The sequence below is a fragment of the Suillus fuscotomentosus genome (genome assembly GCF_016647785.1).
Source record: "Suillus fuscotomentosus strain FC203 chromosome Unknown F5891scaffold_26, whole genome shotgun sequence".
Taxonomy (NCBI): Eukaryota; Fungi; Basidiomycota; class Agaricomycetes; order Boletales; family Suillaceae; genus Suillus; species Suillus fuscotomentosus.
The window spans coordinates 18,098-31,782 of NW_024539538.1; the positions used below are offsets into that span (position 1 = coordinate 18,098).

Below are 13,685 nucleotides of genomic sequence, written 5' to 3' on the forward strand. Positions count from 1 at the left end.
TAATCTACAATTGACCTTGAAGGTTGCAAAATAACGTCCCCGCTACGGCAGTAATGGGTTTTGTGGTGTCACGGTTGAAAAACTCGTAGTATATATACACGATACAGGAAGCCAGCTACAAACATTTACATATACCCAGTATTAATCGTATCATAACACCCATCTCCCTTCAGCTTGCAACCCGGATGCCCATACTTTCTGCCAATCTGGATGAAGACAGGATAGACAAGTCGACTCAGTACAAAAGTGCACCGGATGATCGGACACCACAACATGAACGTCGTTTAAGGAAATAAAATCCTCATCAGACACCTCGGCATCAACATCTTTCAACGAAAAAAAAAACCCCTCTTCGACATCTTTGGACCCTTGTACCTCGGCGGGTACGCGGCGGCCCCTGAGCCTGGAACCAGGAAGCGTCAACAGTTCCGCGTGTAGCTTCAGTTCCATGCTAGATTCGTGTATATCGAATGGGAGTTTGACTTGGGGGAAAACCAAAGAGACTCTTTCGAGTCTCTCGAAAGAACCCCACGGAACGTACTCCATCCACAGAGGTGCAGCGTAGCTTTGACATCCAACACCGCACATAGTCCGAAAAAGGATGTGTGAAGATATGTCACGCTCATCGGGAGGGATGGCGATAAGGTGGGTGATGGATGCCAGGAAGGCTGATCCTGACGCAAGCCTCGTCATGTCCCATGAATCACAGGTGATCCTCGATAACGTTAATGTTTTTATGTTCCACGGAAGTGGCAAACATCCACGGTCTATGTTGTCGTCCATACGGCCCCATGCGAGCTCTACACAGTATTCCAGGAGGTCTAGACACCAGAACTCGATCGCTAGTGACGATGCGCTCAGGAGTACTGGAGCGATGAGCTCAAGGTCTGACACAGGCTCAGAGGTAAAGCGGCTGTAGACGTGAGCGTCTGAGGGACGCCCACCACAACGCTCTCCAAACCAGATGTTGCGTATGTAAGGTGTGTACTCGAAACGAAGAGCAGGATAGGTGTGAGCGTATTCGTTCTGCATATGTAGAGCATGCAAGAAAGCTGGCATGTTACGAGAATCCAGTAATACTGTGTGCAACATTATAGGCAGTGCAATGTGCCTAAAAGCGCGGGAGACGAGACAAAGTTCACGAGCGGTTGAGTACAGATTCATCAGCTCATATTCCTCGTCTTGAGTAAAAGTGGGTTTTGCAGCATCTTGTACGATGATGGCGACGATCTCAGCGGGAAGGTCGTTAAATGAAGCTCGGGGGGTAGTCTCCATGGTGGCTGAGTGATATGGAAAACCGGTCTGAACGAGCCCTCATTTAACACCTCGTGAACAATGGCAGAAGAAGTTGAACAGCAGTGGCCCGAGCCGCGTTGGAATATTGTGGGACCACAAGCTATGACAGTCCATGCCACAGTTGTTGCCCCATTTAGTCGCATAATGTGGTCTGGCTCTGTGGAAATATTGGTTATTACTCGATGCAGATGTGGGATGAACCCTTGAGAATCTACGTACACGAACTCATTCATCGCATGGCACAACTCTTACATAGTAGTCGATTGTCGAGTTGGACTACTCCATAGCAAATTCTACTGCTGCTTGATTAATGGAGCAACTGCGATATCCTATTGATAAAAAGAACACCCACCACCACCAGCATCACTGGAACGATGGATCCACTCCGTCCGATTGACACATGGCTTGTATGTGTCATCACTAGGACTCCCAAGGAGGGGATTCTGGAGCGAGAGAGTTTGAGGGTAATAGAATGCTTGGTTTTTCCATGTGCGCCCAAATAAAGTCTATGGTTCTCCGACGTACGAGTCACAATGCATCGACAGAGTTGAAAGTATCGCAGCCTCTATACCCTTGCTCCGTTCAGTTACGCACAACTACACAGGCAGTTGTGTGACGAAAAATCTTCTTCTACAAAGGTATCAACAACTTGAAGTAACGTACGGCGCCGATCAGCTACTGCTCGAGTGTTGTGAATCATGTCGAAGAGCGAGGATTTGGCCGAAGGGCCTCCAAGCTCCAGTATGCATGCCTTATTTTGTGATACTTCTGCCTCGATCAGGGGTCTCACTGAGTAGAGTGGGCGCTGCTGTGAACTGCAGAGTCCTATCGTATTCAAGCGAACAGCTGAGAAACAGAAAAAGGTCTCGACCTCGCACTGGAAAATGTTTATAATCGAATGTCAAACATACGAAGCGATATCCCAAGAGCAATGGTCAGCACCCCAGCACGCGGGAGGCTAGCCATGTGTTTCTTTCCCGCGAACCATAAATTCCAGATGGTAACCAATGAGTTCGAGGCGCGCTTAGAATAGAGTTTGGGGTGAATCGTGGGGCAGGTGGAACATGAAGTAGAGTATGTGGTCGGCTTCTGCAAGTAGGGTATTGGCATCGTCTTGGGCCTGAAGAGCCAGTAAATAGTGTATACTTTTGCCCTGTCTACCTAAATAGGCGCGACGTCGAGCTTGACTGTGATTGACTTTCATTTGTAAATGCGAGGCTTGATGGGTCTCGATTTCAAATACGATTCGGAAAGCCTTTAGTAGGATATCCTGATGCGAGTCTGAAGTTCTCTATAGCGAGCGCCAAATCAGCAGGGTCGTGTATAATCCGATAACGAGATAAATAAGCCTTCTGCAGCCGCATGTAGGTGAAATACCTGTCCGGGTGTAGCGAAGACAGAGCTGCCAACGATTCTTGACAAAGAGTAATGGCCTCCCAAACATCTTCGTTCTTCTGAGTTTGCGTGAAACGAGAGCAGAGTGCCGAGCTCAAATCCAAAAGAGTTCTATGGTGCTCTGGATCGCCAAGCCGCTTTAACCGAAGCGATTCGTGACACCGATCAATGGCCTCGTTAAGATCCTCACTAACATACAATTTGTTATATCTGATTTCGAGCGCGAGGGCAAGGTTGTTAAGTGTGATGTCACGATGTGGATGCTCGGGTGGGTGTGATGTCAGTGCCTCGCCAAGGAGGCTGATAGCTCGATTGATGTCGTCAAAATCGTTGCGTGTGTTGAAACGGGCGACGAGGGCGAGCCCTAGGTTGATCAATCGAGACTCGTGTTCAACAGGACGCAGGCGCAGCGCTTTTTCGTGCAAAGATATGGCCTCATCAAGGTCACTAGGTTTGCCTTGGTGCCTGAAGCGGGACGCGAGTGTACAAGCAAAGTTGTTCAAGTAGAAATCACGGCTAGCATGTCCCTCGGGGTGCAGAGACACGGCTTCATGACCAAGCCGTATGCTCATGTCAAGATCATCGATGCTACCGTGCTGGTCAAGGCGTGCTGCAACTGCATGTGCAAGCTCAATGAGGGCTCTGGGACGAAGTTGATGGCCTAGAGGACAGAGCTCGAGGACGACGCTTCGAAGGTGGATGCCTTCATCAGATGCGTCTTTTGGAAGATTGTTGCATCCGTTGATCACATAATTGACACCATTTCTCCCTGCCGCAATGCTACGAAGGTATGTGCCCTTTGGACAGAGAGGCAGTAGCTCATGATAGAGTTGGGCGGCTTCGCGGATGTCGGCAGCGGTACTTTTCTTGTAGTGGCGCCAAGTCAGCGCTCCTAGAGGGTGAGATTGTATAAAGATAAGGATGATCGGGATGGCGCCGCGGACGCAATGCAAGGGCGTCACGGAAGAGAAGTGGTGGCATCGATGTCTTGAAGATCATTTCAGGCGTAGCCTTCAAGGCGGGCCCATGCGAGGTCGATGAGAGCTGTTGTGTGGTCAGGGTGGCTGACCGGACACTAGTCCGGAACCAACTGAAAATGCTCTACAGAAGCATTCAGGTGAGAGACTGTCTTGCTCGTCGCATGAGGCAAATTGTGCGTGGCCCACATCTATCTCTCGAGCAATCTCGAAGTCTACGAGCGACTATAGTTGGTGTCCCGTTTCAGGAAAAGCTAACAGGACAGAGTGCGATGTTCACATCAAACAGTGCACTATCCTGATCGTCATAATGTACAACGGCAACCTTCAGTGTGATGGAAGGGTGAACGCCTCGCACGAGTGGGAAGGATAGATCTACGAGATGTCAATATATGTGCATGCATGAGAAGCAAATCATTCACCAAATAGCTCATCCCACGACATTTGGAGTTCTCCGATGAGCTCTCCACCACCTGGTATTCGACCGAGCTCATAGGATGCTCTGATCTCCATTGATATCACTGGTAAAAAAAATGTGATGACCTATAAACCAATTATCAGCGTCAGAAGGCCTCCACGGACTTTACAGAGTTACAATATTACCCCATGCTACAGATTCGTGGGATGATAAGACACTAATGGCCAATTTCCAGCGTCTCCTCAGGTCGACATTGATGGACACATAAATGCCAGCGGGAATGCGCCAGGAGGGGACTCGAAGATTCTTTCCGTTGATGACTGTAGATAGAGTGTGAGGTTCATGAAACAGATATGAAGGTGATATAGAGAAACTCACCTTCAAGTCTGATATATTGGCTTTCTGAGCTACCAGGCATGATATTGCGATGGAGAAAAATGATGAGGATCAAGGATGGGCTGAGTGGTGGACAGAATGAGTGAAAAGGGAAGATAGGGGTAAGGATATGAGGACTGCGGGATAGAGTTCGGCTGAGTAGGAGGTTGAGGCTTGGGATTCAGATCATGCCGCATGTGTATTTCCACAGGTCAACGTTCAACGTTCAACCCTGAATACAATCGATCACTGTTATCACAAGTGGCGATGTCCCTGTTAGCATCCGGTATCGACATTGTCGAGGGCTGTTCGGCACGACAGACACTGGTATGACTTGAACGAAAGCACACGAAAGCACGCGAGTCGCCCTCGGACGTCTTATTGATTTATAAACGTTCCTGTTCCTTTCAGGTATAGCCATTCAATGCCCGCATCCAGTCTCCATCACTTTGTGCAGCAAGAAGGAATCCAAGTGAGGAGAGGCAAGAATAGGAAGGTGGTGCCGAGAGAATAGTGAGGGAATGAGATTCAAACACTCTGATGGTGAAGAGAACGCGTGGTCTAACATGCTAGCCAGCAGTCATCGTCGCAATTATGAACGCGGATCTATCAAAGATGAAGTCAACAGTTTATCGAATAACGCTTAGATATGTCTTGTACCATAGTCATTATCGAGCATCCTACGCAGTGAGTGTGGCAGATAGCGGATTAATAGGCAATAAAAGCATCTGCTGTCCGTCAAACGACTTTGCCGCAAGCGTTATAATTTCAACATGTCACGAGAGTTTGAATTGAATCGACGTTTTCGGATCAAGACGGCTGAAGCGCTGAAGCGTCACGACTCACATAATACTGTCCGACGTGACTTCACCCCTTGGATCGTATCTACCTTCTCTTCAACTATCATCCGCATATATATGATAGTCCCTCTGTCGCCCAGCCAACCATTCAACTGGTTGCTCTTCCAACGACTCGGTTGTATACTACACGAGCCCACGCTCAGTCCTCTTGCTGCCTTCCGCGCTGTCCTGGGCAAGTAAGGGCTGAATTGCTAAGGACAACGACTTGTCGGCAAGTTACATGTGTGATACAACAAGTGTAATCTAACATTCCCATCACTCTCGTCGAGAAAATAGTAACAACAGCAAGGAGGGAGGGTGTCCTTGTCGGGGGTATCGTATTTTGTACAGTCTCCATTACACTGTTATTACAGTCGAAAGTTGCCCACTCTCAGAACGAATTGAAAATTTGTTACTGCATCGTCAGCGTCAGCATCACAATAACAGTCATGCATGTTATTGAAGCCGAATAAACTCACTCCGCGTTAAACTCCTTCAATAACTTTTCCACAGATTTCTGCTTGGCCCCCTTTGTATAAGGCACTATGATTTTGATCGGTCCAGCGTCCTGCCGCTCAAGAAGCAAATCGATGATCGTATTCGTCAGAGCGCTGGTGAGATCCTGAGCATTTTTTCCAGAAGAGGGGATTTCGAAAGCGGGTGGTGGGTATCTGGGTGGGTCTTTGTTCGTGGTGGGTAAGACAGTGTGAGATCTAGGGAACATGAACGTACCAGCGAAAATAATTCTTGAAATTCTTGCTTTCACGGCACTCAGACGGGCCTGGGTCTCAGAAGAGCACTGATCAGAAGAGTTCATTATCTCCCGTTTGCGTGATTCCTCGAGTTGGGTTACTTCTTTAAGTAGGAAGGCATGGCGGTGGGTTTCAGCCTCTTCTTGGGCAGGAGTGAGACGCGTTGGCTCCGGTTTGGGGCCAGAGTCTGGAGGTAAAGCTTTGGCTTAGTTCAAATCGCCTTAGTGGACACACATACCTGTTTCTTGGGTATCATCGCCTGCGACTTGGGTATCACCACTTGCAAGGTTGGCAACTTCGCATGTGGCTTGGCTATCATCGACCGGTCCCTGATTACCTTGTCCACTCTTTTCTCGCTCTTGACTATCCTTGCCGTTCTCTCGAGCACAATCCTCTCGATTCGGGCTATCCGCACCTCGGGCATTGTCCCCAGCGTTGGAAGTCTCAATGTTCCCTTTGGTATCCCCACCGGAGTCTTGTCCACCCACGCCATCCGCATCTCCGATATTCGTGTTTGTAATTGCCTCTTCTCCTTCCCCTTTGGAGACCTTATCCTGCTCTTCTCCTTTCGCCTCACCCTCGGCAGCTGGCGGCTTGGTAACAGCACCCTGACCTTTAGAACCCTCCGTGACCTGTTCGCCTGGTCGCTTCCCATCATCAATGCCTGCACCAAAATTCGCCCCACGCGGATGCACAGGCGACTCGAATTCTTTGAATGGCGGTGGCGGATCATAAATATCGGCACCGTTGGTATCTAAGGGATTAAACATCCCCGTGGTAGATTCATTACGCGCTCCCACATCTGGGAAAATTGGGTCTGGATCTGTAGATGGAGATTTGAGGCCTGGCATAGGACGAATTGGGTTCGCAGGGTCGTAATCGGTATGGTTGCGGATGGAAGTGGATGTAAGACCTGGGCTTGTACACCTCGATTTGGATGTGGGCAACGGTGTGTGGGTCCTGGAGAGAGGTGCAGGTGTGGGGGTCTTGGATAGAAATGCAGGCGTGGGTGTGGTGAGTGGCGCTGGCGGCATCGGTGTATGGGTCCTGGAGAGAGGTGCAGGTGGTGTAGGGGTCTTGGATGGGAGTGCGGGTGCGGGTGTGGTAAGTGGCGCTGGCGTTGGGGGTTTAGTGGGTGGCGTTGGCGTTGGGGGTTTGGTGAGGGGTGCTGGTGTTGGCGGCTTGATTTGAGGTGCCGAAGCGGGCGCTGGGTCTGGGAGAGTAGCGGGGGTCTTGGACGGGGAGAGTGGCGTACTCAAACCAAGCGCTGAGCTCGTGTGCACACCGTCACTACCAGAATGTGCTTGAGACGTGCCGGAATGTTGAGGCATCTGCCCGTCCGGCAGTATTGCAAACCCGCCGATTCCAGCAGCACCATCGGACAGGATGGTCTGTTCAAGATGACGAAGCATCGAGTGTTCCCATTTGCTGCTGTGTCCTGTCGAATTCGGCTGGTTACCGAAGGTAGGATTATTTTGTGCCGACACCCCCGCTGAGCTCGCCCGTTGATGAGGTGGCACGTGTGATCTCCCAATATCGGGGCCTCGATCTTTACCAACCTCCCTGACGCCGGTGCCAATATTTTGGTTCGATATGCCCGCGCCAAAGTTGGATGATAGATTCATTACACGGGAAGCAGGACGTGATTCTAGTGGTAGAACTGGTGGCGCATGGACAGAGAGATCGATCTCAGAATCTGAGATGTGAGGGAGACTTCTAATATATGAGCGGGGGGTAGGGGAGATGATTTCGGATACGAATGTTATTCCGACTGTAGCTACGGGTGGAGTTAAGTCGAGCACGCTGAGGTCTGCACCCTGTTCCTGCTCTTGTTCTTGCATATGGGACGGCACGGCAGTGTGTACCCGGTCGTCATCTTGAATCGGTATAGCCTGGTCGTGCCTTGAAGAATCAGACGTGTTAGAGAGAAGGGACGAGCGAGGGGAGGGTGTGTTTGGGTTGAAAGGAGGAAATTCAGGCTCGACATCAATGTGAATGAGGGCCGGGGAGGGTCCTAGAACAACTTCACGCGTAAGAGTGTTCGTCACGAAAGAGGTTACTTGGCTGGAGGGCAAGTTTGATGTTGAGCGTCTCTGCCGGATCGGAGCTGGGGAAGCTGGCGGGGCAGCACGCGTGCTTGAAATGGTGGATGCTGGAGGACTAGACAAAAGATCCGGTACACGATTTGAAATAGATATGTTTGGAACTTGTATATCGTTTTCAATCCTCCATCGTGGCATGGATCTCCTCATAGCTTTGACATCTTTCCTTAACGCCCTGTATACATGCCTCAGCCCTGTTTCTCGCAACACGCTGGGCGCTACGTCAGCAAGGAGGAGCCCAACGAGTGTCCATGCGCCAGTGAGGGCAAAACGAACTAGCGAGTTCGTGAGCAAAAAGTCGATAACGAACCGAGTCGCAAGGGCAAGATAAGCATCATTAGGATTTCGTGGATTTTTATGGAGGAAATGCGACAGCACAAATCCTTCCCAGAGCCCAACAAGTGTACCTTGAATAATAATAATTAGATGGGCCATATTGACTTGTAACAAGACGCACCAGTAAGCCTATAATCACTGTCAGTCACGATGTCGATGACACTGCGTAGGGCGAGCCCAAGACCGATGGCGATGATATTGTCCATATTATCACATACGTCGTGGAGGATGACGAGCCCGATCAGCTTAGCGGACCTTGCAGCTGTTTAATTTGTGATCGAGCAACGATCGGATCGCGACTCGAAGCTTCAATATCAATTATCGCACGGACCTATGTGTGCAAACAAGAACAAATTACATGACGACTTGACCGCTTAATATTAATTCCGACTCGCATGTCATCACATGAATCATCGACTTGCTTCTACCGTGCCCTAGCAAATCCTTCCATCGACAGACTCTCTGGTACATGTCCACCGCAATCATACGTTTTGTCCTCCGTGACAACTATTTCGATCTCCCCACCCACTTTGAATGTATCATAGAAACTAACGTAGCATCTACTTTTCGCAGGCACTCCATTGATCGTCACATTTTTCACGTACGCGGGTACACCATCGGGTATCGGGTACGCCACAGACGCAGCAGAGTAGTTGGTAACAGTTACCGTGGTACTGGTGTTGAGGTAGGCATTGTGGATAGTATATTTTGGCGTGAAGGGCGAGACAATAAGGTAATGCGCCGTTGAGGGAACTGCATCCCAGTTAATTGTATGGATAGGTGAACGAATGGGGAGCATACCTGGGTACAATCCTAAGAGATGAAACCCGAGGAGTGTTGCCATTGCGGCCTGATCGTCGTTTCCAGGAAGACCCGCAGTTTCTGGATCTAATTCAGCATCACTCCATGTCAGCTAGCTACTCCAATCTTACCGATATTGAAATTGTTCATGACAACATCGCGGACACGGTCCACAGAACGCCAAGGTTGGTTGGCATAGTGGTATCCAATAGGTGTCTGCTCTACAGGTCAGCATCGTTTCAACCGTGTATATTAGCGAGTGACCTGGAAGGAAGGCTCGTTGCCTGCTTGATAATATCCTCCCTAGATATTGAACAAAGTCAATGTTAGTCAGGACGACCCGTAGGATGAACCTACGTCAAAGAAATGGTCGAGTCGATTCGTGAACGTTGTATCTCCTCCCATAAGCTCAATCAAGTATCCCGTGTCGTGCGGTGCATACCTGCCATTGTCCCTCATAAGGCATCCAGCACATCTTGACGCAAAAACAGAGACACTCACCAGCTATACTCCCACGATGATGATTCGTAGAACCCGCTCTGATTATCCTCCTGCAGCGAACACTCTTGACTGCTCCTGGTGTCCTTTGGCGAGCAGTCGATAGGGTCGGTGTTATAGAAGGTTCCATTGGGGAATCTCTTCTGCATGAACCCTGCGATGACAGCGTCAGGATTGACGTCGCTATCACTACATCAACCCAACAAACCTTGGTATCCATCACTGTACACAGTTGCATCCCAGACATTGCGATACCACTGTAAAGTTTGCGATCAGTGATTTTTGAAGCCACTATTCGCTCACATATGATCGGTTCGTGTAATATTCAACATCGTCCGTTTTGCCAAGCACTTGTGCCACCTGACGAATACCGAAGTCCTGGAATGCATACTGGAATGCATACAGCCGGGTTATGAGATCGTAACGCCAACATTGATCACAGAGCATTCACCTCAAGAGTTCTACTTCCCTCCCTGGTCTGTCTACCCGTACTCCCAGTGTCTAGAACAGCAAAAGGTACATAAGAAAATTGCCTGCAAATATAATTCAGCACTCATAACTAATACGCTATTAACGAAGTCACGCACTTGTACACATCCACCTGCCTGCCCATTGTATTCCATTCGGGCGGATTCACCTGCCCGTCCGCGACAAGCGCGGCATACAAGTCGTCGAGGTTGACTCCCAGCGCTTGCGCCTCACTGTGATAGTTCACCGCAAATTGTGCGACGATGCTGTCACCGCTTGACCCGCCCTGTGTCCACCCAGGAAGATTGTTCGCGCGGCATTCCGGCATCCAGCCAAGTTTACGCCAGCCATCGATGTAGTTGTCCACGATTTGTGCGAATTCGACTGGGGAGTGAAGAGTCATGAAGGGGTAAAAAGTTCGGAACTGCGTATGTGGGTGAGTCAAATTCTGACACCACATCATTGTTGCTCACCGTATCCCAGCTACAGTAAAGAGAGTCAAAGTAGAATGATGTCGTGTTCGCAAACGCGCCTTGAGTTTCTAGAGTAGCATTATTCTGCAAAAACACGGTTAGTTCAACTTCGTTACGATGGTTCACACCTACAGGAGTCAATGACGCTCGGTACAGCGAAGAATACAGCATCTCTGTCACATTAGGGGGCGTGTTTACAACATCGATCTCGATCTTGCTGAGCTTCTCTTGCCAAAGAGCCTTGGACGCCTTCTGGATTTCCTCAAAGGAACTTGTGCCAATTTCCTCCTCGGCATTGGCACAGGCCTGGTCCGTCGATACGAATGAAATACCCACACGAAGGATCACTTCCTCTGGGTTACCCTCATATGAGAAGAGTGCACCTGATTGGTAGGGTGTACCGCCTATCAAGTTCTGAGAGAGATTAAGATGGGTCTGACCAAGTCCTTTTGCGTCGAGACCGTACCTGATGAGCGTATTGTTAGTTAAATTATGACGGCAGTGCGCAGTGCTCACGTATCACCCGTCCAGATGCCATATTCACTCAGTTTTTGAGTTCCGCTGTTCAAGAGATCATAACAAGCAAATGCCTGGTAGTGGTACGAGCCGGGACCGAAGCTAACGCACAATCAAGCTGATTTACCACATCACTGACCCAAAGGACATTCAATGCCCACCTGGAGCCGTAGTAACCGCCAATTGTGATACGACCATTTTCTGGGTCAATATCAAGGGTCCCGCCCGCAAATGACGCCGGCAAGTCATTGGCCAAGTCGAGTACAAAGTACGGTTTCGAGCCCCCTGGAAATGTGAAGCGTTCTATCCCAGCACGACGCGTCGATGTAGCTTCCATCTTGATATCATTATCTAAAGTCAGTGAAAAGTAGCCTGGGTACGCATCTGTTGCGCTCATTTCAGCTTCTAGGACTTCCATACAACACAAGACGCCATACCATCACTATCGTTCTTCCTGTACCTCTCACGCGCCTCCAGCGTGGTCGTGCACGTGTCAAATCCTGAAGGACAAAGGAGGGGCATAACCTCGAAGTTACCATACGTCCCGAGGGATGACCCCGTGCCACTGTCATGCAGGGGACTTATTCCGCGAGCTTTCTGGGATGGATCCGAGATGTACCCTACGGGCGATTCATCACGCATTGTCACGGAAGCGTGCACGACCTGCAGAACAACTTACCCGCTGGCGCGTAACCCGTGAAGTCGGCAGTGAATTTGACCTGGAAATAGGCATACGTGTTGTCGTCACGGTCATGTTTGAATTGAGACGTACCATTCCGAAGGGCACCGACGCGCCTGGACTGCATGGCAGGCATCGTTCAACAACTTACGACGCGTCATGGAGGGAACCTACCAAACATCCCCATAATTGGTATAATCTGGGAAATAGCTGTCAGCACACGTGCAGCTGCCGAAAGAAACCCGATTTACCAGTTCCGATGAAAGGATTCACGAAAGCAGTGTAGTCGATATCCGTGATTCTGCTAGATGCCTGCGCAGCTGCTATAGCAGCACTGATACGTGCTTGAACTTCTGGCGATGGCTGAGCATAGGTCGTGCCAATGCACACCGCAGCAGCAGATGCTAGTATCCAACCAACCATGATCACACCTGTAGTTCGCTTCGTGTTGTGAGGATTAACTAACGCTATATAACAGCGCTTATGTAGATCTTCCAGAAAATTTATACACTTTCATTTAATGACCGAACACTGTCGGACAACGGCATCAGTACATGGACAGCACTGCACCTTACGTGCCATCGCGTGCAAGTCGGTGAGGCTGAATCATACCCGTGACGTAGTAGCTCCGAAGGTAAGGTATCGTTATGGCCACGCCACGTAAAATACGTGATGTACATATGGAGATGAAAAGTACACACATCGGTCTGTGAGTACGGGGGGCGCGTTCAATGTCGGTACTTCGTCGGCGTTGAACGGAAATGAAGCCGTCACCGCGAGTTTGCCACGCGTCGTGGCGAATACCCTATGCCTGTCCGAGGTCTAAGGCCAAAACTTATTAGCAGATTAACAGAGCGCTGAAATATAAACCCACAGAGGTCACGGTGTGCCTTGGCTCTCAACCTGTTTGCGGGCAATGCGTTCGAGTTCGTTACAAACCAGGTCGAGGCCTATACCATCACCATTCCAATAAAATTTCTCTTCTTCCGAAAGCTTCGACAGAACATATTCTGCTGCATCACCAGGACCTCTACCAATGCCAATACGAAATCGATGAAAATGGGTTTCACCTCCGAGTGCAGATATGATGCTGCGTACACCATTGTGCCCATTGGCAGAACCACCTATTTTCGGAGACAAAGCCTTCGGTTTATGAGATAGTGAATCGTGGATAACGACCATTGCATCTGAGGCTTTGACAGAATTGCGGAGAGCTCCCGCCACTGATGGACCGGTGATATTCATGAGGGGCTCTGGCTAAGTGTTTAAAGCCATTGAGAACTAGAACAATTAAATCACTAACTTGGTTTCACGAGTGTCAGAGATACAGCAGTTTGGCCTAGCGTGACCTTTGAACGTCCAGTCACGCCCCCCATCGTCCTGTCAGTGGACATATGTATATGAAATCTTGCAGCTAAGGCGTCAATTATGAGATGCCCGATGCTGCGGTTCCAATCAGTCTTTTGCGTCAGATGACAACTGTGAGTAATGAGAACCTACCTATGGCGGGTCTGGGGAAATGGAAGGTTACCCAGACCTACAACAAGCAGTTGGGGAAGTCCTGAAGCGACGGTCATCCTGCGAAATTTGTTGGGTATTATGTGTTGGGTATTGGTGTATTTAGTTGTAACGAAGGTCAATGAGAAGAATCAAGTGTTTGTAAGCCCTCAAGAGCTCCTTGACTCGGAGTCCGAGTCATAGTAGCTGGAGCCTGGCAGCTGCAGCCGGTGCACTCGAATTGAACGTGACCGTCTATTACC

General features: G+C 49.5%; 5 protein-coding genes across 5 annotated transcripts; all 5 read right to left on the bottom strand.

Annotated features, from left to right (window-relative positions):
* Nucleotides 1-495: 495 nt before the first annotated feature.
* Nucleotides 496-1,251, bottom strand: F5891DRAFT_909914 (uncharacterized protein; the record flags this gene model as incomplete). The annotated part of the gene is made up of 1 exon (XM_041373606.1): nucleotides 496-1,251. A coding segment is annotated over one exon (756 nt), but the record flags the coding sequence as incomplete, so codon positions are not given.
* A 1,280-nt stretch (nucleotides 1,252-2,531) lies between these two features.
* On the bottom strand, nucleotides 2,532-4,504 carry F5891DRAFT_1188394 (uncharacterized protein; the record flags this gene model as incomplete). Its single annotated transcript, XM_041367003.1, has 7 exons — nucleotides 2,532-3,583; nucleotides 3,636-3,735; nucleotides 3,783-3,893; nucleotides 3,949-4,043; nucleotides 4,091-4,211; nucleotides 4,264-4,406; nucleotides 4,465-4,504. The coding sequence occupies 7 exons, from the start codon at nucleotides 4,502-4,504 to the stop codon at nucleotides 2,532-2,534; spliced, it is 1,662 nt and encodes a 553-aa protein (XP_041226061.1).
* A 3,887-nt stretch (nucleotides 4,505-8,391) lies between these two features.
* Nucleotides 8,392-8,696, bottom strand: F5891DRAFT_895961 (uncharacterized protein; the record flags this gene model as incomplete). The annotated part of the gene is made up of 2 exons (XM_041373366.1): nucleotides 8,392-8,561; nucleotides 8,612-8,696. Coding segments are annotated over 2 exons (255 nt in total), but the record flags the coding sequence as incomplete, so codon positions are not given.
* A 218-nt stretch (nucleotides 8,697-8,914) lies between these two features.
* Nucleotides 8,915-12,348, bottom strand: F5891DRAFT_952010 (glycoside hydrolase family 92 protein; the record flags this gene model as incomplete). The annotated part of the gene is made up of 19 exons (XM_041375087.1): nucleotides 8,915-9,243; nucleotides 9,292-9,372; nucleotides 9,423-9,510; nucleotides 9,556-9,594; nucleotides 9,649-9,733; nucleotides 9,793-9,943; nucleotides 9,998-10,046; nucleotides 10,093-10,179; nucleotides 10,241-10,322; nucleotides 10,377-10,681; nucleotides 10,731-10,814; nucleotides 10,863-11,196; nucleotides 11,247-11,348; nucleotides 11,408-11,630; nucleotides 11,684-11,866; nucleotides 11,926-11,965; nucleotides 12,019-12,046; nucleotides 12,100-12,124; nucleotides 12,177-12,348. 19 exons carry the CDS (start codon nucleotides 12,346-12,348, stop codon nucleotides 8,915-8,917), a joined length of 2,487 nt encoding a protein of 828 aa, XP_041226063.1.
* Nucleotides 12,349-12,470: 122 nt separating this feature from the next.
* F5891DRAFT_294203 (peptidyl-tRNA hydrolase) lies at nucleotides 12,471-13,619 on the bottom strand. Its single transcript, XM_041371231.1, has 4 exons — nucleotides 13,426-13,619; nucleotides 13,229-13,368; nucleotides 12,800-13,178; nucleotides 12,471-12,747 (listed from the first exon to the last, which is right to left on the bottom strand). Exons 1-3 carry the CDS (start codon nucleotides 13,500-13,502, stop codon nucleotides 12,805-12,807), a joined length of 591 nt encoding a protein of 196 aa, XP_041226064.1. The 5' UTR covers nucleotides 13,503-13,619; the 3' UTR covers nucleotides 12,471-12,747; nucleotides 12,800-12,804.
* Between the last annotated feature and the right edge of the window lie 66 nt (nucleotides 13,620-13,685).